This window comes from Natrix helvetica (genome assembly GCF_964273705.1).
Source record: "Natrix helvetica genome assembly, chromosome: 1".
Taxonomy (NCBI): domain Eukaryota; kingdom Metazoa; phylum Chordata; class Lepidosauria; order Squamata; family Natricidae; genus Natrix; species Natrix helvetica.
In genome coordinates, this window is record NC_138548.1 from 70,305,799 (window position 1) to 70,332,755 (window position 26,957).

A 26,957-nucleotide genomic window follows, 5' to 3' on the forward strand; every position below is an offset into this window, starting at 1 on the left:
CGCCATCATGGGGATAGACTATAGTCATGATGAGAAACCAGTTTATTTTTTTTATCTTTCTACTTTTTTTTAACCCACTAATTTTTTCCTTTATGCACTTTTTTGCTTTTAGTGTCATTTTTTCTTCTTTTTCTCTTTAGGTTTGCATTAGTTTTTATTATTGTTGTCAATAAAAATTACATTAAAAAGAGAACACGAGAAAAGCTGGTACTGTATGTCATACTCATCAACAGCTTGGGCAGATAGATTCTGATCTTTGCCACCCGTGATAGCTCCAGACAAGTGAGACTCATTTAACACTTTAATATATTAAAATCTGTACTAGATTACCAACTTTAATCGTATCTGCAATATACAGTATTTCTTGCTGATGTAATAGTAAGAGCAGCAAAAGTCAGTTTTGGTGCATTTGGGCCACTGTGCTGCACATGCAAATAAAGCCGAGTTTTAATTAAGATTAACCTATTCAAGGGGACACAGTGGCTCAGTGTCTAAAACGCTGAGCTTGTTGATCAGAAAGGTCAGCAGTTCAGCGGTTCGAATCCCTAGTGCCACATAACAGTGAGCTCCCCTTACTTGTCCCAGCTTCTGCCAACCTAGCAGTTCAAAAGCATGTAAATGCAAGCAGAAAAATAGGAACCACTTTTGGTGGGACGGTAACAGCGTGCTGTGCACCTTCAGCGTTTAGTCATGCAGCACAGTGGTCCAAATGCCACATGACCACGGAGATGTCTTTGGACAGCGCTGGCTCTTTGGCTTTGAAACAGAGATGATCACCACCCCCTAGAGTTGGGAATTACTAGCACATATGCAAGGGGAACCTTTACCTTTACCCCATTCAGATTAGGATGTCTGGAGTGTACTATTAACAGACTGGTTAATCTCTTCAATGCAGTTATTGGAAGCATGATCTGAGCTTATAGAAATTGCTATTATTATGAAAAAGCAAAAAGCTGTGGTTTAATGCTGATGCCTTATTTTACTGCAACAGAGGAAGTCAACGCTTCCCCCCCCCCAACCTTTCCTCACTTCTCTTCCCCTCCCCCTGCTTTCCTATTTACTTTTGTATTTTGCATCTTATAACCTAATAAAATGTTTGATGTGAACGTTGCTGTGCTTGGTTCCTCCAGAGTCCAGCAAAGCAAAACGCGCAGCCCTTCTAAATCACTATCGCATTTCTAAGCGGACCGCATGTTCGTTCCGTCGCTTACGTTATCCGTCAGAGGCATAGACTAATGTGATTGGGTAAAGATGACTGGGGTCGCGTGGGGGCGGGGGCTCCAAAACGCCACGTGGTTGTCTTCTCCGCCTCCACTCCTCAGCATGCGAGCCGAGCCCTTTTGGAGGTCGTTGCTCCGCTCTTCCGTAACCCGGCCGGACGCAGAGCGTGCCTTCTTGGCTTCTCTAGCCGCCCTGGTGACCGGGAGGAGCATGGAAGAGAAGCCGGTCCCCGAGCTTAAAGAGCGGGGAAGCTCTGCTCCGGTGGCGAAGAAGAAGCGGCTGTCCAAGGGGCAGAAGATGAAGCGGCCTGGGCCGCTGGAAGAGGGAGAGAAGCGCTACGTGCCGCCTCCGAAGAAGCGGAATACGGGCGTCAGCTTCGGAGAGGCCCATTTCGCCGAAACCAGCTACTACTTCGAGGGCGGACTTCGCAAGGTGCGCCCGTACTACTACGACTACAATACTTACTGCAAGGGGCGCTGGGTGGGAAAGAAGCTCCTGGACGTCTTCCACTCGGAGTTCCGCGGCCGCCCCATCGAGTACTACCTGGCCGCAGCCAAAGCCGGACGCCTGCTTCTCAACAAACACCCCTTGAAAGACCTCAGCGTCGTACTCAAGGTGAGGAGGCCGGGCGTCAGGCCAAAGGCCGAGAGCTCCTGCTTGGGACCCAGCCCACGCGGCCAGCGTCCGGTGGGAGAATGTGGTCACGCAGAGAGAAAAAGCCAAGTCAGGCAGTGAAGGTACAGCCGTAGCCAGCTTTCTGATCTTAGTGCTTTCTCCTTCTTCCCTTCCTCCTTTTCAATATGAACATGTTTTTGCAAGTATTGTAAATCTGTTTTTTTTAAAGACAGTATAGTCTTTATTGTCATTGTACATCATGTATACAACGAAATTGGTTACAATTCAAATTGGAAACAAACATCTAACCCTGTAAGTTTTGTGGTAACAGATGCTTGGAAAAAAACCCACAGAGATATAGGCATGCAAAAATACCTCATCAGTACTTGAGTTGCGTGGGTTGCGCCTCACCACAATGAGGCCCCAAATTATTACAAATGTGTCATGACTCATTCTAGGTCTAGGAGCACAGCTGCCATTTGTAATGGGACTTTAGTTCCATGTGGAAGGATAAGGAACTGTGCATCAGTTTTTGCATCTCAGTAATACAATTTAATGACTGATTTCATACAGATTATTGTGATTTGTAATTTGATGATAGTTTATGTTTACCAGAATAAAAATCAGTGCCACTTGATTGTTCACTCTGAATGCAGACATTCTTATATGGTAATTCAGGTGATTCCTTTGAAAAATTATATGAAGAGCTCTGACCATAACTGTTGAAACTAATTGTTCCAGAAAATCATCTGGCTAAACTAATGTATAATAATTGCTTTGCTTGCAGAATAATGACTTTCTGGAGAATACCATACACCGCCATGAACCTCCCGTTACAGCACAAACGATTGAGTTTATAGCGGATAATGATGAAGTTGTGGTTGTAGACAAGCCCTCATCTGTACCTGTTCACCCTTGCGGTGGATTTCGGCACAACACTATCATTTTCATTTTGGGCAAAGAGCATAACCTGAAAGAGCTGCATACTGTTCATCGGCTTGATCGCCTGACATCAGGTGTCCTCATCTTTGCCAAGTCTGCAGAAGTATCCAAGAGAATTGATGAACAAGTTCGACAGCGTCAGGTAAAATTGGTTTTGGTGATATCTAGATATTTGTAATACGCATTTCCAACAGCATGAGTACAGATACAGATTTAACCATCATCCTTAAGGGTGTAAGTAGGTTAATGTTAGAGAGACTGACTGCATGCTCAGTGAATTTCATAGCCCGAACAAAAATTCTTATAGGACTTCCAGGGCCAGAACTTTAACCTTTGTATTTGATAAATTCCTGGAAGAGATCCTGTTTGGTGTAGTGGTTGAAGCACCAGGCCAAAAACTGGAGACCATGAGTTCTAGTCCTGCCTTAGAACCAAACCAGCTGGTTGACTTTGGACCAGCCATTCATTCTCAGCTCTAGATAGCAGGCAGTGGCAACTCAGTTTTGGAATCTTGCTAAGAAAATAGTCAGGACCAGTCCAGGACATTGCGAGAAGTCAACACTGAATTGAATGCCCACACACACAAAAAAGAAAGAAAGAAAGAAAATCTGGAAATGACTAAGAAGCCATATATCTGCATTTATTGCATTCTTTGGTAGATGAGCTGTAAATAATAAGTTCTGGCAATTTAAATAATGTTTCCTTAGCTAATAAATAAATGAAGATGAAATCAGTCTCTGGCTTTTGAGGTGCTTTAAAGCCAACTGAAGGTGCTTCAAACTAGCTTCCTGTCCACCTTATTTCTGATAATTAGAATTAAGTCTCAGTACAGAACATAGTTAGTACATTAACTAGATGTCAAGCAATTTCTACCTTGTAGATCCAGATAGCTCTGACTCTTAACCTTTAAGTGTTTGGGCCAAAAGATTAGACTTAGCCCTATTAATATGGTTTTTCTGATTGGAAGATATCATTCCCCAAGCAGCCATGGGTTATTATTTTTAATTGTTAGGCTTTAATTTTTGTACACCATCCAGATTCACTGTTGTGAGATGGATGGGCATATAAATTACTTACATGCATAAATAACATTCTGAAATACAAATTCCTTCTACGTTCTAAACCCTAATAGTTATTTTTTCTTTCTTTCCTCATTTCTAATAGCTGGAGAAAGAGTATGTATGCCGTGTGTTTGGAGAGTTTCCGGAAAGTGAAGTTATCTGTGAAGAACCTATCTTGTCTATGTCTTACAAAATGGGTTTGTGTCGAGTGGATCCCAAAGGCAAGCCATGTAAAACGGTCTTCCAGCGGCTCAGTTACAATGGCAAGACTAGTGTAGTAAAGTGTTTCCCATACACTGGCCGTACCCATCAGATCCGTGTTCACCTACAATTTTTGGGGCATCCTATTGTCAATGATCCTATCTACAATAATGAAATTTGGGGTCCTGAAAAGGGCAAGGGGGGCAGTGTTAATAAAACTGACGATGAATTGCTTCAGTCATTTGCGGAAGAATACATCTCAAAAGAGAGTCTGGGAATCTTGGACATTGTTGAGGAGGACCTGAAAGCAGTTTTAGCAGATAAAAAGCAGGAAACTCCAGATAATGGAACTAAGTCTCTGCAGGTCACTACTGCAATTGATCATTCTGACAACATTGAAGAATCAGAAGACAATGAAAAGACACTTTCTCTGAATTCTGCCTCTCAAGCAAATGTGCATAAAACTGAGAGTGGGGAAATGTGTTTAACTGAGTTCCACAATGAGATGGACCCACTATGTGAAGAATGCAAAACAATGAGGCCTGATCCATCACCCAGAGAGTTAGTGATGTATCTCCATGCTTTGCGCTATAAAGGAATGGAATTTGAATATTGTTCCAAAATGCCTGCTTGGGCCCAGGATGATTGGGAAGAGACTTGACTCTTATTTTATAAAGTGAAGAGCAAGTGAGAAACTTTCTGCAAATGAAATGGAAGAAAAGTCAGTATATGTGAAGAAGCTGTTCCAAAGAATGCATTTTCTTTTTATTGCAAGAAAGTGAAATAATTATTTGGAGAAGCAATATTTCTTACCAAGTAAGAATATATAAGTAATCCTCAAGTTACTACCCATTACAGTATTGTTGGAATCGGGATAAATGAACCCCATCTTTGCTCATCCCAGTGCATTTGGGAAACAAATGTATGGGTCATTACGTGCACAGTGGTGCCTCAGGAATGACCCTGGAAGGATTAGTCAGGCACAATTGCCTTGGGCCTTCCAAGGCCTCCCCCCACCACTGAGATACCCCATTCTTCGCTTCCAATCCTTGGGATCCCCACAACCCATTGGGCCTCTTATTTCAATGCCATATATCTCCATACTCTGGTCTGTTTTATTGTGACTGCTACTCAGCTGCTCTGTTTCTTAATAGAGCTGCATAGCCTCTCCAATAAATTAACTTAATAAAAGGGCTCATTAAACAGCTGCAATCATAGTTAATGTCTTATGGGGAGCTTGTACTGCCTATTTCATTGCTTTTAAAAAGCTGTGTAATAATAAAGCTGTTTCAGTTTCCTAGGAGCAATCATTGGTTCTAAAAATGATGAAACTGAGCTCTTTCCAATAAATATACACATTAAAACATCTGTTGCTAATTGTACAAAGTTGGCTTGATTTAAAATACTTGAAGCATGTTCTTCATATGGGAAATTCCAATCAGTTAATTACCAATTTTGTTTTAATACATTTTGAGTAATGAAATTATTAGAGTATGCCAAAAGTTTAAAAAATGCACTCTGCTCTGCAGGCAAGAAATGTAATTACAGACCCTCACTTTAGCAGGAGGAATACAATGAGTTATTTTCACAAGTGTTCTACTCTGTGACCGTTCCAACAGAAAAACAGGAATCCCATGAAGATTTCTATTCATGCAGTGGCTGTGATCACTTTCATAAATAATAAGATGTCAAAAATGGAGTTCAGAAATGTAATTGATTTAGCTCAGTAAAATTGAAAGCACACTGGTAATCTCTGGATGGCTAGAAACAACATTCAGCTCTGCAAGTACAAAGGTAAGCATAGGAAAAGTAGTGTATACACACACACACATACTAGTAATTTCTGACTCATGAAGTTCACAAGATAGAAAAATTAGGACTACTCAAGAAGTTCAAAAGTAAGTATCGGGTGTCAGGTTGTCATTAGAGGATGTGAGTATTATACATTCGTTCACAATATCTTACAAAATGAATATCACTTATTCTCAGAAAAATATCATTATTTCTATAATGCAGATGAATAAGTGATACTAATAGATCAGGAGTTCCCAACCTCTGGGCTGTGGCCAACTACCGGGGCATGAGAAGTTCAGAACTGGGCTTCAGAAACAGTGGGTGAGCATGTTTACACATGCAGCACCACTTACACAAACAGTGGGTGAGTCTCTGCGCTCCATTTGCGCAAGCAACAGCCTCCACATGCCAGCATCGTAGAGAAATACACACACCAGTCCACAAAGCAGGAAAGTTGGGGAATTCTAATAATTATTGAAAATACTTTGGGGGGGAACTTTGGGAAATGAATATAGGATTGCATTTTATATTTTAATGATGTTTATGTTAATTCCACATGTATTTTACAAAATTTACAGGTTGATGGAATGGTCAGGCTCCAAGATTCCCTGTTCATGGTCACAATTAACTGGCGATAATAGTGGGGAAAAGTTTATTTTTCTGCTCTTATCACAGATAATTGGCTCTGTTGGGTGAGCCATATCCTCCTAGGGTAGGGGTGCCAAGCTGGCAGCCTGAGGGGGGGATGCATCACATGCAGGCCACGCCAACCCTGGTTCTGCAAAAGCAAAAAAATGTCTCGATACGTCACGTGACATGATCAAGTTTGATACTCATGCTCTAGGGAGAGAGAATTTAGAGGGCCATCTTGCAGTAGCATTCAAGGCAACTTAAAAAACTTGCTTAGATCTGCTCTGAGTTGGATTCTAACTCTGTAGGTCCTATGGACCTGACTGAGGCATGATCTTGATGTATTATCTTAGGAGGAGTTTATTGATTCCAAGGCGGAAAAAGAGTCCTTGGCATTGAAAACTCAGCTACTTGTACATTGATTCTATGTCCATCCTGCTCTGTTAGTCCTGCTGAGAAGTTTCATGGCAGTGGAGCCAGGAAGTGGTTAATTCATCCTTGAATGAAAAGGTGGCGTTGATGATAGATGATACTGGGTAATCATTCAATTCCTAACATCTCAGTTTTGGAGAAAGTGGTTGAGCTGCAATTTCATAGGACGGGGTGGGAGGATGGTTTACAGTATCCGACCCAATAGAATAGAATAGAATAGAATTCTTTATTGCCAAATGTGACACAAGGAATTTCAGTGTACATAAAGAAAAATAAAATAGAATACATTAATCAAGAATCACAAGATACAACACTTAGTGATAGTCATAGGTTACTAATAAGCAATCAAATTATACTAGGGAAAAAATAAAACTAAATTTTAAAAGATAAAAGCAACATGGTTATAGTCATAAGTGGGAAGAGATAGGTACTAGGAAGGATGAAAAGAATAATAGTAATACAAACGTAGTACACAATATGACAGTGTTGTGGGAATTAATTGTTTAGCAGAGTGATGGCATTCGGGAAAAACTTAAATAAAGATTGAGGCTTAGGTGTAGAAGTAAGGTAGCAGTGATTGCATTTCTGTCCATCTCTGAAAGGTTCAGTGGGCATCCCTGAATTCCCAGCAGTTGTGCTGTGTCCTGTGCTGTAACTTTTAGTCAAGCAGTGGCATTTGATCGAATTAGAAAGTGTGCCTTCTCTAATGGAACAGTCTACTCACCCACCTTCCTAAAAAAAATTGGTCCAGACTCTGTTGGCTTTCAAAAGGCAATGAAGATCAGCTGCCCCTATCAGCCAAGATCTTGAGCAAGTTTTTTTCCCCACAAAAATAAATTAATCCAACATAAACTATGTCAGCTAGTTTAAACTAGTTAAGATGTCAAGCATGTAGAATGAGCTGTATTTTAAAACTAAAAATGAACCCTAAATCTACAAGGAAGAGCTCTCTCGAAAGAGGAATCCCAGACTTGTGAAACTCTCAGCGCCGAAATAATTCTAAGAAGTGTTTTGAAAGGTTTTATGGAGATGTTGATCCTAGCCTGCAATGTGTTCTGTTTAAAGCAGGGGTGTCCAAACTTGGCAACTTGGCAGCTCTGCTGGCTGGGGAATTCTGGGAGTTGAAGTCCACAAGTCTTAAAGTTGCCAAGTTTGGACACCCCTGGTTTAAAGGTTGATGTTTGTGACTTGACTTTTGGTTTTGTAAACTGCCCAGAGTTGTTTTAAATTGGATAAATCAATCAGCTATATTCTAAAAATATGGAATTTATTTACATGTCTGAAAGATGAAATGTGTACACTCTCTGTCTTTGAAATGACTATTGTCATGGAAAACCTGAATAATTAGTCCATATTTTCCTAGAAAAATAAATGAATAAATGCCCGATTTCCAGTATGCACTTTTCATCTATAATTTGTATGGGTGATGGTTACTTGTAGTGTTCATTTTTGTTAAGCGTATAGTAACAGCAATTAATTCAAATGTTATAACAAGATATGCTATTTTTCTAAAAGCATATATATAATAAAGACGCAGTTGCGGTTTTATAAAACCAGAAGTAAAACAAGCACAACGACGAGGATGGGATTCGAACCCACGCGTGCAGAGCACAATGGATTAGCAGTCCATCGCCTTAACCACTCGGCCACCTCGTCGCGGAAGCCTAGCCTCTCTCCAACCTTATAAGAAACGATTCCTACCAATGACACACTTCTATTCATTTTTGTTTGCCTGTAGGCTTTCGCTTCTAAGCAGCGACAAATCGATATGTAGCATTTTGATACACGACAAACCGCCCGGATCCTAAAAATTATTTGCTCGGATTTTTACTATTCCGTCTTCTCTCTCTCTCCCCACCCCCCACCCCACGCACACACATTACTTCGGCATAAACCACTGGCGGCCACTTGGGGGGGTTGGGATGCAGCAAGACGTTACACGGCAAGAAGAAACCGCCATGATGGAAAACAGCCTTCAGGCGCAATAGAGGCGACGGCGCATGCGTGAAGCCTGGCGGTTGGTTTGAATCCGACGGCTGTGGCGGCCTCAGCGCTTGCAAGCTCTGGCAACAATGGCTGGGGAAGTCGACCGAGCCTGACAGCGGAAAAAGGGAATCTGCGGGAACAAAACCTTGGTTGGCCTAAGTAACCGGTGTCTGGTCGGGACAGGCGCGAGTTCACGATTAGGTGAGGCGGGTTGGCAGCTGGTTTTCCTGAAGGAACGTCCGAGCCAAGCCTTTTTCTGAATCTTCCGCCCGCGCCCCAAGCCTCTTTCCTGGCGGCTAGCCGTGGAAGGCAGCCGGAGATCCGCCTCGGATGACTCCATTTTCTTAGGAACTTCCAAACAACCCTCCCCCCCTCCCATCTTTCCCTCCCTCCCCTTTTCTGTCAAAGGTTTCTGCTCCTCAACTGCCCGCAGCCCACCCCCGCAGATGAGCAGTAACTCCTGTTGTAGGTTGGGAGGGAAGGGAAGAGGGCTTTACTTCAGCCCGAGCGAGAATCCTCGTCTTCATCAGAGAGGCTGTTGGCCGTAGTGAGCTTCTGCAGTCTCGGCCTTACCCTGCGCTTCTTCTGCGCGGGACGCTTCCATGCCTTTTGAATCCGCGACCCTCCCTTTCATGTCAGGTACAAGTTCCCCGGCACACCAACTTAGGAATGCCGAAGAGTCTCTCTTATCCTGTACTCAAAGGCTTCCCCAAGCGGCCCTTTGGCTATTCCAGGTAGGAGCAGAGGTACTTACTTGGTGCTCCTCCCTCTGGGGAAGGCCGCTGCCCTCCAGATGGCTGCACTTCCAGATTACCTTCTGGGAACAAGGTTCATTGCAACGGGAGTTCATCCCTGGTCTCCTGTTCACACACTTGGAAGGGACCCTATTCAAAGCACAGGTAGTCCTTGACTTACCAACAGTGTGGCTATCCTCATGATCATGTGATCAAAATTCAGACGCACAGCAACTGGTTTATATTTATGACCATTGTTGTGTCCTATGTGATCACCTTTTGCGACCTTCTGACAAACAAAGTCAATTGGGAAGCCAGATTCACTTAACAATTGGGTTATTAACTTATCAGCTGCGGGGATTCACAATTGTGGCAAGAAAGGTTGTAAAATGGGGCAAAATTCACTTAACAAATCTCTCACTTAACAACTGAAGTTTGGGGCTCAATTGTCATAAGTGTAGGACTACTGTGTTTCCCCGAAAATAAGACAGGGTCTTATTTTCTTTTGACCCCTGAAATAAGCACTTCACCTTATTTTGGGGAGGTCTTATTATTTTTGAGATGCAGGAGGAGGCGAGTGTGGTCACCTCATGGCTGCTACTGTGGGGGGGGGGTATTTTTAAGAGAGGGCTTATTTTAGTGCATGAGCTCAAAAGCCTGTGGGCTTATTATCCGGGGAGGGCTTATTTTCAGGGAAACGTGGTACCTGTACTGTATCGATCCATGCTTGAAACGATCACTTTGGTACTTTGTGTTCAAGGCAGCAAAGCTTATTTGTTAAAATTCAATTCCAGTAATTTCAGTATTTTAGGTTTTCTCTCAGGGTCTTGTTTGCTAGGTCATTGACAACCCAATTTTTTTTTATCATTTACATTGTATTATACAAGATGTGTTTATATTGTTTCCAGTCTGGAGAAAGGTAGCTTGTGCTTTGCCATTGTATTTTGATTTACTAATGTCCCATTGTGTTTTGACTAATACTGCAGACACCAGAGGCTCCCAAAATGGACAGGATATTTGCTGAGATGAATGAGGAGAAGTAAGTTGAGCTTCTAGTGGAGGCCTTTTCTGTGAAGGGTTTTTCTTCCTCTACGTAGTTTACAATAATGAGGTTATTATTTTATCTTTTGAAATAGTAACTATTTTCATTGTATGCATGTTATGTTTAATATATACACATACTCTTATATATTCTGTTGGTAATAAATGGATATTCACTTTCATATAGTTTTCTTTTTTCCATCATTTTAGAGACTTTACAGATGGCACAAATAAAAGAAGAATTTCATCAGTAAGTATAACTTATCAGTATATTTTCCTTGTGGAAGAAAGTAATAGAACTTTCATAACAAGTGTTATTAAAAAAAGAGCACTACTTTATAACATGAACAATTTATCAAAAAGATGTTGAGACTGATATTCTTTATATTTTTGCCTAAGTCTAGTTAAGGCACCAAACTAAAAAGCAGGAGACCATGAGTTCAAGTCCTGCCTTAGACATGAAAAATAGGCTTGGTGACTTTGGGGTAGTCACTCTCTCTCAACCCAACCCACCTTACAGGGTTGTGGTGGCAAAAATAGGAGGAAGTCGTGGTGGATATGTTCACCACCTTGAATTATTTGTAAAAAGAATAAAGGCAGGATGTGTGTGTTGGCATGTACTATTTAGATATTAGCTGAAATGTTATTATAAGCTTACTAATAAGATGTGAATTAGTATCTTGTTTTTGGTGTGTATCTACAAGACATGACTTTCAGGACATTTCTTAAATAGTTGAAGCATGTTAGAATCCATTTTGAATCCACTCTTTGATTTTTTCCAAAATGGGTTGCTATTTCGATTACAATAATTGGACTATTTAAGAAATATCCCGCCGGTAAATGCTTTCAGTCTTGGAACAGAGAGAGGCCAAATAATAGAGGTAAATTAGAGTTCTATGCTATATGTTAAAATCAATGTACCTATCATGAAAACAACTTCTTTCCATAGAAATTAACTTGGCAGTGTGAACACTATTTTCTGAATTATATCTTCTTTTTAGATTCTAAAAACTCCCCGAACACCTGCCCGAGAACCTCTTTGTGACTTAGGCACAGGAAATGAATTTACTCAGGTAAGCACTAGCATTTATTGATTGGAAGAGAGTCTCATTTTAAAAAACCCATATTGTATAGGTTATAGTAACTGCAAAAGAAAATAATGTGATACGTTTATGTGGGAAAAATCCAACTGAAGATAATGAGATATACAGTTTCAAGGAAGCTTATTTAGGATGAGGTTGCAATGTTATTGGAATATGCTACAACGTTATTCCATGATATAACTTGGATTGTATTCTATCACCCACCATGGTCTTTAAGCACACACCTTGATTGCAGTTATTTGTAAAACTTTGTTCTGGTGCTATAGAAAATTCATTTTTTCTCCTGAAAAATGCCAAACAAGAAGAGCATATACAGTATTTTTTTTGTTTATTTCAGACTCCAGTCACATCTAGTACACAGTGCATCATTTCCAGGTTTGGAAGATGTGCTTCTAGAAAATTACAGGCCATTCCTACAATAATCAGAATTGTGTTATAGAATAAAAATTAAACATTGCGTTTTGCCCATTCCTGGTGAACTGTGCTATAAACAAAGTACATTTACATGCAAAGAAAATTTCAAAATATATTGGTTATCATTTCCCTCACTTAAGAATCAATTCTATTAGTGTAGAATTGTGCTGCACAACACATTTACATGCTAAGACCAAGAGGAAATCAAACTCTGGTTTTTGTTCCATGTTTACATGTGCTTAAATATCACAGATACACCCATCCTTTAAAGTATGCTTAGATATAGGCAGTAAGTTATATGTCATATTGCCCATTTCGGATTTCTAGTCAAAAGAAAATTTGCCTTTGAATTTAATTTGTCGTGCATGCACAGGAAATCAATGTTGAGAAACGTCAGAAAAACTCCAGGCGGGTGAGTTTTGCAGAGACCATAAGGTGAGTTTGTTGAAAAAACATTTCAAATAAAAATGCATTCTTGAATATAAAAAGCAAAATACGATAGCGGCTACAGAATATTCTTCAAGAAGTTGAACTGAAATCTTTCAATTGTTTTAAATATAAATATTGCTTAATTTAATGCAAAAGAAAGGAATCCTAAAGATGTATCTCTTAAGTACTAAATAAGAATGTTGTCTTCATTTACAGATATTTAATGTAGTTAATATATAGTTAAATTGCTAAAATTTAAGTCATTTAATACTAGCAATTCAAAAGTAAATAAAGTATATAGATTAGGATATGCAGTCCAAACATCTTAACTGTTAAAAGCAGGTGTAACATTTTCTGAAGAGTCTCCAGTTTATGCCCAGAAATAAGCAACTTTCCAGGCACAGAATAGACTCAAGTTTGAAACAGAGTACAGGTTAATTCAGTCAGGGTTGACTGCAAGATTGGGTAATACAATACAGCTGTGAAACTATCTGGAATCCAAGGAGAGAAGATAATTTAGAACAGGGGTGTCAAATTGGTCAAGTAACGTATCAGGACTTTTTCCCTTGATACCAGGTGGGGGCGGAGCAAGCACATGACACATCTGGCCCTCAGGCTGCGAGTTTGACATCCCTAATTTAGAAGATGTTTGGTTCACAAGTTGCATCTGTCAGCACTTCATTAAATAAAATAAACCCTTTTCACATTTAAAAGTGCAACTTCTTTATGAAGTTGCTGACAATTGCAGTTCATTCCCAATCACCTTTTTTCCTTAAAATCTGAATAGCTGCACAGCTCTATTCAAACTTCTTTTTTTTTTTTTGCTATTTGTGCAGTAGGAAAGAAACTAGACCAAGATGGCTGACTGAGTGGATATATTTCTTTAAAAAATATTATCTTGCAAGCAGCTAAGAATAATAGATATTTGAATTATTTTCTTGAGAGCTAAAGAATAAGAAAGCATATCAGAGTTTTTCAATGTTTATAATCACTCAGTGTATATGATTTTAATGTTATGTTGCATAAGCCAATTGCCATATCCACCCCATACTTAAGAACTATTTGGAATATAAGACAGGAAATTGCTTTTTTTTGTTTTTTGGTATCTTAAGCAAAGTGCAAGATCTTTGGGTCAGTATTTCTTGTAAAATGAAAATACTGTTGTGTTAAAGATAATTTCTTCTAAATTTATACATTCTAAATGTATCACTGTTTTTAGGGTCTTTCCACATGATCCTCAAACTTTTGTTGAATTAAATCATGCAGGTGAGAATTTTTTAATTATCCTTAATTGGTATATATGGATAAAATATATGTATTACATTTCTATGATAACCACATGTTTCTTATAGCTAATCATTTTTCACAATGTTCAGTTGTAGAACCTTCAAATGAAACAAGAAATCAAAATCTGCTAAATGAGTAAGTAATGAATAGAATATCAAAAAAATTCTTTTAAAATGTCTAATCACTTTATTTTGTATGCATTTATACTAATATGGGATTGTTTGCTACATTTAATTAATTCATCTTTATCGTGTTATTATTGTTACAGTTCACAATTCTAAACTTGTTGACTAAATGGCCTGATCCATGCTTGCAATTGAAGCTTAGAAGGTTTTCACTAATAATATGTTTTCAGACAAATCAATATTTTAACAATATCCAGGATTTTGTTATTAAGTGTTAATGTCAGTGTTCCAAGTATCATGCAGAATTAAATCAGAGTCCAAGGCAAAACTTTCCTTAAAGTTCCGATTTAATAAGTCAGACATCTTAGCACATCTGTGGAATCCCAATTCTGAAGAGCTTCCTGGGATTCCACCCAGTTGAAAGTTCATGATCTTATGCCCACACCCATAAATCCATCACATCGTCCAATCTTCTTCTTCCACGCTGGCATCTCCACTCCTCTTCTTCCGGTCAGGCGTCGAGGTGCGGAGACAAAAGATGACCTTGGGCTTCTAGAAAGAATGACAACAACACATTCCACAAATCATCTCCTTTCTACCCCTCCCAACTACTACACTAATGAAACAGCATAGGAAAATAATAGAAAGTGTGGCAGGCCAAAGATCCTAAAAATGAATATAACTGCAGGCCTGACAGTTAAATTTATTAGAAACATTGTACTAATTCCAGCATTTATAATTTCAAATTATACTTCCTGCTTGTTTTGCTCAATTAGCCTTTTAATAAGTTGATTTTAAATTGGTTTCTTTTTCCAGAAATGAAGAACCAGAAGCTACCAAGTGTGAGATAACTGGTAATATTTATTTTCTTACTTTTTATTTATGCAGGTATTTATATGGCCATCCAATCAATATTCAAAGCTTTATTGATAGCTGTGCTTTATAAAAACATATTTGCTAAGTAGTCATATAAAATACATTGATTTTGTGACAGAGAAGCTTCTGAATCCTAATAGGCTCACATCAAATGGTTATATGATAAAACTGCCAGTTTTCTGAATTGCAGATAAACTGGATATAAGAAAAATGGTAAAACAAACTGTACAGAAGAAAAGAGCTAAATCAAGGGGCAATATTAGACAATGCATTAGCAATAGCAAATAACACTTATAATTATATTCTGCCCCACAGTGCTTTACAGCATTCTCTGAGCATTTTCCAATGTTAGTATATTGTCCCCAACAAGCTGGGTCCTCAGTTTACCATCCACAGAAGGCTGAGTCAACCTTGAGCAGGTCAGGATTGAATTCCTGGAATGAGCAGTAAGTTATCCCTGCAGTACTGCATTCTTACAATTACGCCATCACAGATCCATATATAGGGAAGAATGTATCCCTATATGAAGGTGAAGGTGAAAAATAAGACTTGAGGGCAAGTTCTCTTCTGCAAAGAGAACAAAAAAAGTGTGTTATGTCATCATGCAAATGACACAACTTACATATTTATTCCGGACATCATGAGTTCTAGTACTGCCTAAGATATGAAAAATAAGCTTGGTGACTTTGGGCCAGTCCTCTCTCTCTCTCTCAATCCAACCCACCTCACAGAAAAATAGGAGGAAAAAGGTATGCTTGCTACCTTGAGTTATTTATGAAGAATACTAAAGGCAGGATAAAATTAAAAAATCAAATAATCATATCATTTACCTGATTATGCATATATCATTGTGGCTTGTAATTAGTATCGTTGCTTGAACAACAGGAAACAAAATGGATACCAAATGGGATACAAGATGGATCTATAAAGAAATTGATTGTATCTAGAAAATGTAATCTTTTGCTAGCACTAGGTTGGGAGAGAACAGATTGATTTTAGTAAAAAATTATATGGCATGTTAACATAACGCTAACCAAAAGGATTTAATCCTATTTTCTTTCTCAAAGGGATGAACACTTTACTTCATGCTCCTATCCACACTTTGCAACATATGGAGGTAAAATACATTAATTTTTAATCTATGTAATCTACCATATCTATTTAATACAGTACACTATGATGTATCGGAATGATGAAAACATCTATAAATACTAGTACACATTTTTTTAAAAAAAGAGCTAATACTGCTTTCAGTAATTCCATGAGTTGACGGATATCTATCATGTTTCCCCAACAATATTACATGTCCTGATAATAAGGCAATGCCACATTTTTCTGGTGGGGAAAAATATAAGCCCTCCCCCGCAAATAAGGCCCCTGGACAACCTCCCACCTCTGGCCAGGCAGAGCGCCGCTCACCAACCTAGTGGTATCCCGAAAGTGCCAAGCCGCAGGAACTGGGGGGAGGGGAGGTAAAGGTGATCGCGTTGCTTGGCGCCTCTAGGTTGGTGATACCTCTAGGTTGGTGAGCGGCGCTGTGCCCAGCTGAAATGGGGGGTTGCTGGGTGGCTGCTCTCTTCCGAGCAGGCTCCCAAAGATCCAGGCACAGCCTCAGGAGCGAACGGCTGTGTTGCACTGTCGCAGCAGCGCAGCCATGAAGCACCCACGCTCACGAGCAGCCACCCGGCAAACCCCCTTTCCAGCTGGGCACAGCACCATTCACTGACCTAGAGGTATCGCAACACCCCTCTCCAGCCTGTTCGCTGCTGCCTGGCTCCTGCGGCTTAGCGCCTTCGAAATGCCAGTGAATGGCGCTCTGCACGGCTGGAGAAGGGGGTTGCTCGAGCGGCTGTTCCTCTCTCGCGCCTCCCAGCCTCACAATGCCCTGGCCCAGCTCTCCCCGCAGAGCGAAAGCACCGCTGCTGCCACCATCCCAGCATGGCTTTTTGGGTGGCTTCCAAACCGAGTCTTTTGGCAGTGGCCACTCTGGGCGTACGCTCTACGGTTGTGGGTTGTGAGCGCCATTCACTGGCATTTTGAAGACACCAGGAGCCGGGCGGTGGCGAACAGGCACTCACGCGGCTTGGCGATACCCCTAGGTCAGTGAATGGAGCTCTGCCCGGCTGGAAAGGTGGTTTCCGGGTGGCTGCTCGTGAGCATGGTCTCTCCATGGCTGCTGTGCTGCATTACTGCGACAGCGCAACACAGCCGTTCGCCCCTGAGGCTGTGCTCTTTCGGAGCCCGCTTGGAAGAGAGTAGCTGCCTGGCAACCCCAAAACAATAAACCCTCCTCTCATAATAAGGCCCAAGCCATATTTTGTGGGTAAAAAGAAAATACGACCCTGTCTTAATTTCGGGGAAACACGGTACCATGTCATTGTTCCTTTCATTGTTGCTTATTACTTTTGGCAGCAACTCAAATAATACTTTAAGCTCTTATTTAAATGGATGATAGTTTATTTCATTCAAATTGCTTGGACAGAAGATTTAACTGGAGAGCTTTAGCTTGCAAATTACAATACCTATTCATACATAAGAGAAATACAAATTTAAACATTTTCAATATTTTTTTGATTTAGATTCAACACTGATTTTTAATTCCATATTTTTCATTTTATACTCTTAACTCACGTCCTTAAAACTTTCTCTTCATTTCTCTGCTTTCATGTAATGTATTTAAGCACCTTTCTGCCAGTAAACATATCTAGAAGATTTTCTCCTATCTTTAAAATAACTTTATAAGAATGACTATTGAGAGCATTTGGAATTTGTTGATGCCCTAAGTACTTATTAAAACTTTCTTTTCTTTGAAACCTAAGGTATAATCTGTACATTAAATATATGTAATTGATCTGAACTCTTCGGGAAATACCTCTCTTTTTATCTTCTTTTATTGCAGATAATAATTGCTTAATTTCAAAATTTAGGATTCTTTTTTGTCATGGTCTTCAGTTTAACGCAATTATATTTGAGCCCAGAATTATCAAACCATACCCATTTTTATAAAATTCAAAAGATGAATTTAAAATAAGTAGTGTATTTTAATTTATTTATAGAAAGGGCAGCGCTTTGGCATTCAATATAACATAGGTTTGTAAAACATGGCTTAAATATAATTAGTAGTTAAAATGTCAGTGCTTTCTTCTTTTTTATAGTGTCTTGATGCCAACCCTAGCCAAGAGTTGAACATGGTGGATAGAACACTGATTTTTTCAGAACAAAATGAAATGGATATGACATCTGGACACACAGTCTTGATTACCCATGACACTAAAGTTTGTCAAGACACTGACAAACCCAAGAAAATAAATTTTGAATCATTTTTGTCTGAGATAAAACCTGGAAAAAAAACTTCACAAGTTACTGAAACCTGCTTCTCATATAGCTCTGTACAAATGAATGAGGGCAATTTATCTCAACAGAAGACAAGTACTGAAAAGGCACACAAAATTAATTTAGGAGACTTTTTGGGAAGTTTAAGGTCCACAAAATTGTTTTCAGCACCCTGTAATGAGATTATCCCTTCAGGCGGAGCAGCTTCAGAAAGAAGCACTTATTCTTCCAAACAAAATGCATCTTCTCATTTGCAAATGGAAAATTACAACATGACTACCATCTTTGGAGGACTTGATAATAGGCAACCTGGTGAAACCTCTGCTTTCTCTATTGAAAAAGGCATTTCTGCTTCAAAGCAATTAGGATGTGCCGAAAGTATGGATGTAATTACTGCCAATACAGAAAGACTTTTGCCATCTGGAACTAGCACAAGTAGCATGATACATCAACAACAGAACAGTTTTGGAACTGTTACAGAACCTTCTGTTACTTCTGTGCCTGTTCTCCATGGTGATAAAACTAATTTCTCTGAAGATATGGAAATGACCAAGAATTGTACAGGTTTAATGTGGGAAGTTCATTCTAAAGGAACAGATAGCCCTGTTCATGGCTTAGGTCAAAAACAGAAAACTGATGTTTTTGAGCTAATGGACAGAACTAATATTAGAGAGATTGAGATGGACATTACAAAAAACCATGTTTCCATGAATTCTTACCAAAACAGCATACACCATTCTAACTTAGTCAGTAAAATGACTGCTGCAGATCAGCAAAATTATTATGGTAACGTGGAACTTTTAAATCAAAGAGTAAATCTTAGCTCTGCAAGAAATATAAACTTAAATACAAGTCAAGTTTCCAAGAGTTTTAAAAAGCAGGTAGAGACTCCATTAATGCCATATACTACTAGTGGTATCACTAAATGGACTAATTCAGCAATAGGAGATGGTACAATTAACAAATCAATTGGACTTTCAAACAATGCAGTATCTTTAATACCTGAACATGAAAATACCTTCGCTTCCAGTGAGAATATGGAAATAAATAAAGCTGTAGGATCCTTAAGACATAATTATCTGAAGCCTGTTGCATTCCATGATATACCACAGCAGTTGACAGGTGCTAGTAGGAAAAGCATAACTGATTCAGATTCTGATAAGTTTATGACATTGCCGTTGAGTGAAGACAATGAAATGGAGATTACCAAGAGCTGTACGGTGCCAGTAAATTACAACATGCTGCGGCATGAGAGAACCACTGAAGTGTTTCCCTTAGAATCTGTAGACAAAACTACTAATATATATAATGATATGGATGAAACTAAACCTATGACATGCATAATAAATCAGCATGTAGAAAATTCTAGTTCCCAGATTATGCAAAATCCTGGTGGAACTAGGCCAAGCAAAGATAGGACTATTGTGTTTTCCCTCAATGACGGGAATGAAATGGACATTACCAGAAGTTACACAGTAGCATTAAATCATGATGCTGTCACTTTTGCAGAAGATAGGCCTGTTCTATCAATTGTATCTTCAAATGAAACTATCCTATCTACATTAAATGATGGTGTGGAAATAACTAATCCTCTTGCAAGTAAAACTCTTAGAAGTATATCTGACTTCCTTAATGTGCCAAAGCAGGGTGCAGGAACTGGAAGGAAAACAATTGAGTCAGATAGTGATAAGTCTGTTGCATTTCCTTTGAGTGCAAACAGTAAACTAGAATTTAGGGAGAACCTTACAGAGGCAGTAGAAAGAACTCAAGAACAAATTTCATCTTCTGAAGAGAATATCAACATTAATATATCAAATAATATGGCAGTAAATAAAAGCATGTCTTTTGCTCCGTCAGATAAAACTGTAATGTTTGTGCATAATAATGACATGGAACTCACTAAACCAATTAGTATGCCATCTATGAAAGATATTGGCTTTGAGACTTTGCAGTCAAAAAACAAAGAAAATAGCAAAGCGATTCAAGTAAAATCAGCCAAGAAAGGAACTGATCTGTGTTTGCTGGATGAAAATGAGATGGAAATGACAAGAAGTCATACAGTAGCAGTCAACTATGATATCCAACATGCTAAGGCAGCCCCTCAGAAATTGTTCTTAGATCCTGCAAATGAAACCAGTTTGTCTGTACATAATAACTTTGAAACAATAAGTAAATCTTCAAGTTTTGTTCCTGCAGAAAACACCATGATTATGAGCAATCATGATATGGAAATGACAAAATATTTACCAGCTGAAATTTTCAAAAATAGTCTAAAACCTTTGCGACAGAAAAGAAGTTTAAATTGTGAGCCTACTTTAGTAGACCCAGATAATATTAGTATTTTTGACCAACAACATAATGAAATGGAGATTACAAAATGCCACACGGTGTTAGTTAACTATGATGATGTTTTCCATAACAAAAAGATTCTACAAATATCTATTCAGAATAATATGGATACTGCAGGATTTCCTAAAATTGCCAAAAATCCTGAAGAAAATTTTCATAAGGAACCAGAAGAGAATGCTGAACGGGAGTTCTCTTCAAATCAAACAGCTAATGAGCCAGTAAATACTAATATGCACACAGTATTGTTTGATAACAAAACAATTGAATATTGCCAGGTTGCTAACCAAATCAAGCAACTTTTTCCTTTCAATGAAACTAATGCATTCGCATCTTATCAGGATGGCACAGAAGCTATTAGTTTGCACGCTGATACTATAAGTTGTGGGAATCTGCAGGAATTTAAGAAGGAGGTGCTAGAAAAAAATATGGAACAGAATCAGGAGGAAAAGACAAATGATCTGGAATTTATAAAAAAACACACAGTTACCAACAAGGAACATAACTGCTACATGCTGTCTGCTGAAAAACAAATACCAAACACTTCCAGAATTTCAAAAGAAAAAACGGTTGCTTTTTCAGATGATGGGAACATGGAGGTAACTAGCAACTACACAACAGGAATTGAAAGGAAGTTTATGAGTGATAGAAATGAATGTGAGTTACATTCCCTTGCTATATCTAATGCAAAATTCTCTGCTTCAATAGTTGATTGTGAAAAGAAATTAAATATTGACAAAATTACATCTGAAAAGTCCATCTTCCAAGCACAGCAGAACATTTTGAATACTAAAGAGAGACTAGAGCCTTGCTCAGCTAAAATTAATCATATGAAGGAAACTGTCTCAGTTGTAGGTTCAAATAAAGAGAACGAATTGATATTTCCTATCAGAAAGTCCTCTCTAGTGCCAACCTTACCTGATGAAATTGCCCTTGGTTTAAACAGAGAGAAAAACCTATTAAATGAAAGCAAAATGGAAAAAGATGACCTTAAAAAATTATCTCAGTCAAGACAATTAGATGATATTAATAGAAAAGCAATGGATGTACTTCCAGTGGAAGAGCCAGTCATTTTAAATAAAGAATCTAGCATTATCAGCAACTGTCCAAAGTTACAAGATGCTGAGAAGAAACTAGAACTTGTTCTGTTCTCTTGTGATGCCCAGTCCACTCTTAGTGAAGAATTGCCCAAGCTGATAATGAAGCCAGATTGTTCCTTGAAGTTGAAAGAAGACAGGAGAATTGAATCCAATGCAATGGCTTCTAAAGCAGGGATAAATACAAGTTCTACTGAGGGCATTCCTCTTAATGTACATTTAAATACAGATAACAATAAAATAAGAATAATGCCCTTGGCTGTCTTCCCACCTAAATTACCAAATAAAAGAAAATCTGCACTTTCCAACATAGAAGCTCCTGCTGCCAAATTGGATAAAAACTCAGAAATCCAAGATTCTGAAGTCTCTTTACTTACAAAGAGTTCCTCAGATAAAATCACCCAGAAATTGTGTCCTTTTTACATAGATGAAGAGCTGCTTCCTTCATGTGCAGAGGAAATGGATTCTAATGAATCTTTATGTCATGAAGTGCCAGAAAAATGTCTTGACAAGATACATGAAAAAATGGTTGTTAATAAAACGTTTGAAACAAATCAAAAATTAAAGCGACCTATAAATCAAGAAAATGAGGACATTCAAGAAGAAAAAAAGATCAAGAAAGATATGGACTGGAGTGATATCGCAGAACAAAAGCAGGTTGGTAAAAGTTTACTATTTTGTTAAGTTCTTGCAAATCAGTGGGTTAAAAAATAATTACCCAGCAATAGGATTTTATTTTAAAGAAGATCAATACTACCTACAAATTAGCTAGGTAATATTGGAAAACAGATTATTTCAGTTTTAATGCTGGCACCTGTGCCTTGAGAGTAAAAATACTCTAACAAATATGGTGATAATGAATAGGTTATATAACTGAAAAGGCATTTAATTTTAAACTAAAGATATATAACCTGTAAAATATTTGTAATATTTTCTTGTGATTTGATATTCTGTGAATGACTATTTTAATTTTAGATCCTTCATAGCACAGAGGTACCTCATAACGACACAGAAACTGATGAAAATAAACATATTCCAGAAGTGGTGTCCACAAAACGGAAAAAGAAACAACGCAGCAAGAACATCCTTTTTGATTCATTTAAGGTTGATACAAGTTGCAATAGTAAGATTTCTTTCAACTAATGACTTGAATAACAGACTGAAATATTGTAGAGGCTTTTTGCAGTATTGTATATGCCATGGAAATTTCTCCTTCAGTTGGCAGAAGGTATTTGGGCTTATTTCAGAGGCAGCCTATCTACTAGAATTGCTCATATTATTCAGATGTAGTTCACTCTAAAGATGGTTCTTGTTAAGAGTAACAAATCTTTAGGCTCTATACACAATTGCTCTATATGTGGAATTTTGCTGCAAAGTAGCTACTGTGCTGTGGTCCTTCTCATTCATACCATTACTGCGGTACTTGTCATGCCAGTTTCAGAATATTGATTACCATATCAGATACTCCATACCTCCCAAATAGATACAGTTCCAAATAAAGAGCTGCAGGTAATAAACTATTTTTTTTTAATTGGAGCCCACCAGGGGAACAAGGGAAATGTTTGTGGCTCATGATTTTTCAAGGCATCTTTATGGAAGTTATCAATAGTGAGGATGTACACAGAAAGTAGGGGAAGAGAATGTAAGACGGATATTGTTAACTTCTTTAAAGTTGTCTTAACTTGAACCCAAACCACATTCTCTCTAGCGTTTCTGTGTATTTTCTATCATCTATATCCGGGATCTCCAACCTCAGCCATTTGAAGACTAGTGGACTTCAATTCCCAGAATTCCTCAGCCAGCAAAGCTGGCTGAGGAATTCTGGGAGTTGAAGTCCACAAGTCTTCAAGTGGCCGAGGTTGGAGACCCCGAATCTATATTATATTTTCGATAATGTAATATCAGTCCCCCTGTTTCCATGAATCTGAGTGGGCAAACTAATTATTGGGTTTCCTTATGTGGGTGGGGCTGAATTATTGAGACCAAGTTTCGAGGAATTTAAGAAGGGAACTGAAAAAGTTTATTTTTTATTATTTTTTGTTTTTATTTTTAAAACTGGGAAAGTTGGTCGGTAGGTTCTTCCTGCTTTGTGGATGTCATGACATCACTGGCCATGCCCACTATGGTCTAGGCAGGATCCCAAAAAGAGTGCAGACTGGAGATTAAAAAAAAATGTTTACCATCACTGCCATAGTTGGCAGTTGTGTTTTTTAGAAACGCTAGATGACTTTAAATTTAAATACTTGTAGAATTATTTATTCCTATTCCTATCATAAACCCTACAAATAAGGTGCTTCTTCTCATTTATCTCAAAGTTTATCAGAATATTAATTGAGAAATGAAACTTTATGCCAAATAAAGTAAACATTAAAATCATTTAGGCTGTAAACTAATGCTGATTGTTACTGATATATTTATATCTTCAGGTGGGATTTTTTTTCTCACATCTCTCACCTATTTTTTTCTTCTAGGTCAACAAAACATTGAACTGGAGACTCAGCTTCTCATGGATAGTATTTGTGAACAAAATTTGCAAGAGGTATATATTAAATTATACCGTTTTCTTTCAAAACATATATTGATACATAATGAATAGTCTTGAAATCTAGCAGGTTTCTCATAACGTTTAATTAGCTAGATTTTGTTTTGCCTATTTTGCTGAAATTGTGTCTGTCGACTTATTATCTTAGATAATGCTTTTATATACTGAATTAATTTTTATTCTTAAATTTTGGTTATACAATACAATACAATACAATAGTAGAGTTGGAAGGGACCTTGGAGGTCTTCTAGTCCAACCCCCTGCCTAGGCAGGAAACCCTATACCGTTTCAGACAGATGGCTATCCAACATCTTCTTAAAGACTTCCAGTGTTGGGACATTCACAACTTCTGGAGGCAAGCTGTTCCACTGATTAATTGTTCTAACTGTCAGGAAGTTTCTCCTCAGTTCTAAGTTGCTTCTCTCCTTGATTAGTTTCCACCCATTGCTTCTTGTTCTACCCTCAGTTGCCTTGGATAATAGTTTGACTCCCTCTTCTTTGTGGTAACCCCTGAGATATTGGAACACTGCTATCATGTCTCCCCAGTCCTTCTTTCTCTTAAGCTAGACATACCCAGTCCCTGCAACTGTTCTTCATATGTTTTAGTCTCCAGTCCCCTAATCATTTTTGTTGCTCTTCTCTGCACTCTTTCTAGAGTCTCCACATCTTTTTTACATCGTGGCGACCAGAACTGAATGCAGTATTCCAAGTATGGCCTTACCAAGGCATTATAAAGTGGTATTAACACTTCACGTGATCTTGATTCTATCCCTCTGTTGATGCAGCCTAGAACTGTGTTGGCTTTTTTGGCAGCTGCTGCACACTGCTGGCTCATATTTAAATGGTTGTCCACTAGGACTCCAAGATCCCTCTCACAGTTACTACTACTGAGCAAGGTATCACCTATACTGTACCTGTGCGTTCCGTTTTTGTTGCCTAAATGTAGAACCTTACTCTTTTCACCATTGAATTTCATTTTATTAGATAGTGCCCAATGTTCAAGTTTGTCAAGATCCTTCTGTATCTTAAGCCTATCTTCTGGAGTGTTGGCTATTCCTGCCAGCTTGGTGTCATCTGCAAATTTGATGAGTTCCTCATTTATTCCCTCATCCAAATCATTGCTTAATGGGTATATTAAAAATATAATTAAAAAATCTTGAGACATTTGATTTCAACTCCAAACTAATGTTTTTACTTAAACGTTTCCATTTTAGAAATTGCTGGAAGGCACTATCACAGTTCGTGAATTTTTCACACTTCTCGAAGTCCATGTTTTAATACAAATGCCTCGCCAGAGTCACCTTCCGGTCAAGGTGTGTATGTGTAAAAGGTCCTAGTAACTATGTTGCAATATGACTAAGGATTTGATTTTACTACTGAAACAAGCCTAGCACTTTATATTAGAGATTATTTAAGATTCATCAGTAGGCACATTGTACTTTATAGGTCTCCTTCAGCCATTATAAACATATTTTTTAACATTCAGTTCAGCCAAAGTTTAATTTAGTTTTATGCAAATTTGGCCTCTGGAATAGCTGTACCAAGAAAGAAGCAATTAGTATTGCTTCCAGTTCAATTCTGTGCATATTGGCTTTCTCAAGTCTAAACAGGAACATTCTAATTCTAATTAGATTCCTTCCTAAGAAACTATATGTTTTTTTCCTCTGTAGCACACAGTCAACACATCATATGTCCCAGAAGATGAGATTCTCAGCTGCTGCATCTATCATCCCAAATTACAGGTTTATAAGGAAGACTGTCAAACTCTTCATACAATAATAGAAGAGTAAGATACTCCCAATTTTTCTTCAGACATTACTTGTATTAACACCTGCTTGAAACTTGATATGAATTGCAATATTATTGATATCAGTTGATCATTTTAATGTGTGCATTGTAATTCAAAAATAATTATGAACTCTTATAAAAAAGATTACAAAGTAGAGCTGTGCATTAAATGGAAACGAAAGCAATACATGCCAATTGCCCAGTGTCTGAATTTTGATCACATGACCACGGGGATACTGCAATGGCTTAAGTCTGAAAAACGGTCATAAGACACTTTTTTCAATGCTATTATAACTATTGTAACTAAATGGTTTAGCTGTGGACTACCTGTATGTTTAGCTTTTTTTATCCCATACTTGTGCTTAGGAAAAGTTCTGATAATGTCACTAAAGCGAGAGTAGAAGGAGAGCAGATTTGAACTGTAAATTACTTACTGCCTATGGATTGATCACTATGCAGCACACTATGGCATTAGACAAAGTCCTTGAGAAAAATCAAACAATTGTAATGCAGATACTGGACATGTATTTTTTTTTTAAAAAGAAGTATCCCATAATTTCAAATGTGCTGCCCTCTTAAAAGTCTGCTTTCTTGCTGTATAGTAGACATCCAGTAAAGATGACTGTATATAAATCCTCAAAATTAGAGCTAACTACAAGAATAATGTAATATGTTTATTAATAATCATCCTGGTTCTGTTCTGTGAATAGTTCTACAGTTTTTTGTATTTAGACATGTAGGCAAAGCAGAAGTGTGTGAAAATAGAGGTAAATATCATTAAACATTATGAGTGCGTGACTCAGTGGCTAAGACGCTGAGCTTGTCGATCAGATGGTCAGCAGTTCAGCAGTTTGAATCCCTAGTATAGGTCTCATCGTGAGCAGGGAGTTCGGTTAGATGACCTCCAAGGTTCCTTCCAATTCTGTTACTTGTTAAGGTGTAATCCAGCACATCTGTGTG

The 26,957-nt window shown here is 38.3% G+C and overlaps 2 protein-coding genes across 4 annotated transcripts in view; both read left to right on the top strand.

Moving 5' to 3' along the window:
* Positions 1–1,163: 1,163 nt before the first annotated feature.
* On the top strand, positions 1,164–5,398 carry RPUSD2 (RNA pseudouridine synthase domain containing 2). 2 transcript variants are annotated; one of them, XM_081967307.1, is made up of 3 exons: positions 1,164–1,653; positions 2,624–2,920; positions 3,943–5,398. In XM_081967307.1, the coding sequence occupies exons 1-3, from the start codon at positions 1,252–1,254 to the stop codon at positions 4,699–4,701; spliced, it is 1,458 nt and encodes a 485-aa protein (XP_081823433.1). In that variant the 5' UTR covers positions 1,164–1,251; the 3' UTR covers positions 4,702–5,398. The 2 variants fall into 2 exon arrangements, with proteins under 2 accessions (XP_081823433.1, XP_081823432.1); XM_081967306.1 differs by having other exon boundaries at positions 1,165–1,836.
* Positions 5,399–8,874: 3,476 nt separating this feature from the next.
* Positions 8,875–26,957, top strand: part of KNL1 (kinetochore scaffold 1) — a 39,300-nt gene continuing 21,217 nt past the window's right edge. The window contains exons 1-14 of one of the 2 annotated variants that reach the window (XM_081968938.1): positions 8,875–9,083; positions 10,603–10,655; positions 10,868–10,907; positions 11,659–11,730; positions 12,548–12,609; positions 13,823–13,869; positions 13,980–14,025; positions 14,832–14,869; positions 15,959–16,008; positions 18,047–22,324; positions 22,643–22,790; positions 24,139–24,206; positions 25,424–25,522; positions 25,880–25,995. In XM_081968938.1, coding sequence (XP_081825064.1) covers positions 10,621–10,655; positions 10,868–10,907; positions 11,659–11,730; positions 12,548–12,609; positions 13,823–13,869; positions 13,980–14,025; positions 14,832–14,869; positions 15,959–16,008; positions 18,047–22,324; positions 22,643–22,790; positions 24,139–24,206; positions 25,424–25,522; positions 25,880–25,995 — 5,099 coding nt within the window. In that variant the 5' untranslated portion in view covers positions 8,875–9,083; positions 10,603–10,620. Of the gene's footprint in view, positions 9,084–9,438; positions 9,617–10,602; positions 10,656–10,867; positions 10,908–11,658; positions 11,731–12,547; positions 12,610–13,822; positions 13,870–13,979; positions 14,026–14,831; positions 14,870–15,958; positions 16,009–18,046; positions 22,325–22,642; positions 22,791–24,138; positions 24,207–25,423; positions 25,523–25,879; positions 25,996–26,957 lie in introns of those variants that run through there. The other variant, XM_081968937.1, reaches the window with a different exon arrangement.

What these genes read in the sequence shown, in the direction of transcription:
- RPUSD2 (XM_081967306.1), top strand. Translation starts at nt 1,252, where the DNA reads ATGACTGGGGTCGCGTGGGGGCGGGGGCTCCAAAACGCCACGTGGTTG. An exon ending in ACCTCAGCGTCGTACTCAAG is followed by an intron (nt 1,837 to 2,623) that starts GTGAGGAGGCCG and finishes CTTTGCTTGCAG; the next exon opens with AATAATGACTTTCTGGAGAA. An exon ending in AACAAGTTCGACAGCGTCAG is followed by an intron (nt 2,921 to 3,942) that starts GTAAAATTGGTT and finishes CATTTCTAATAG; the next exon opens with CTGGAGAAAGAGTATGTATG.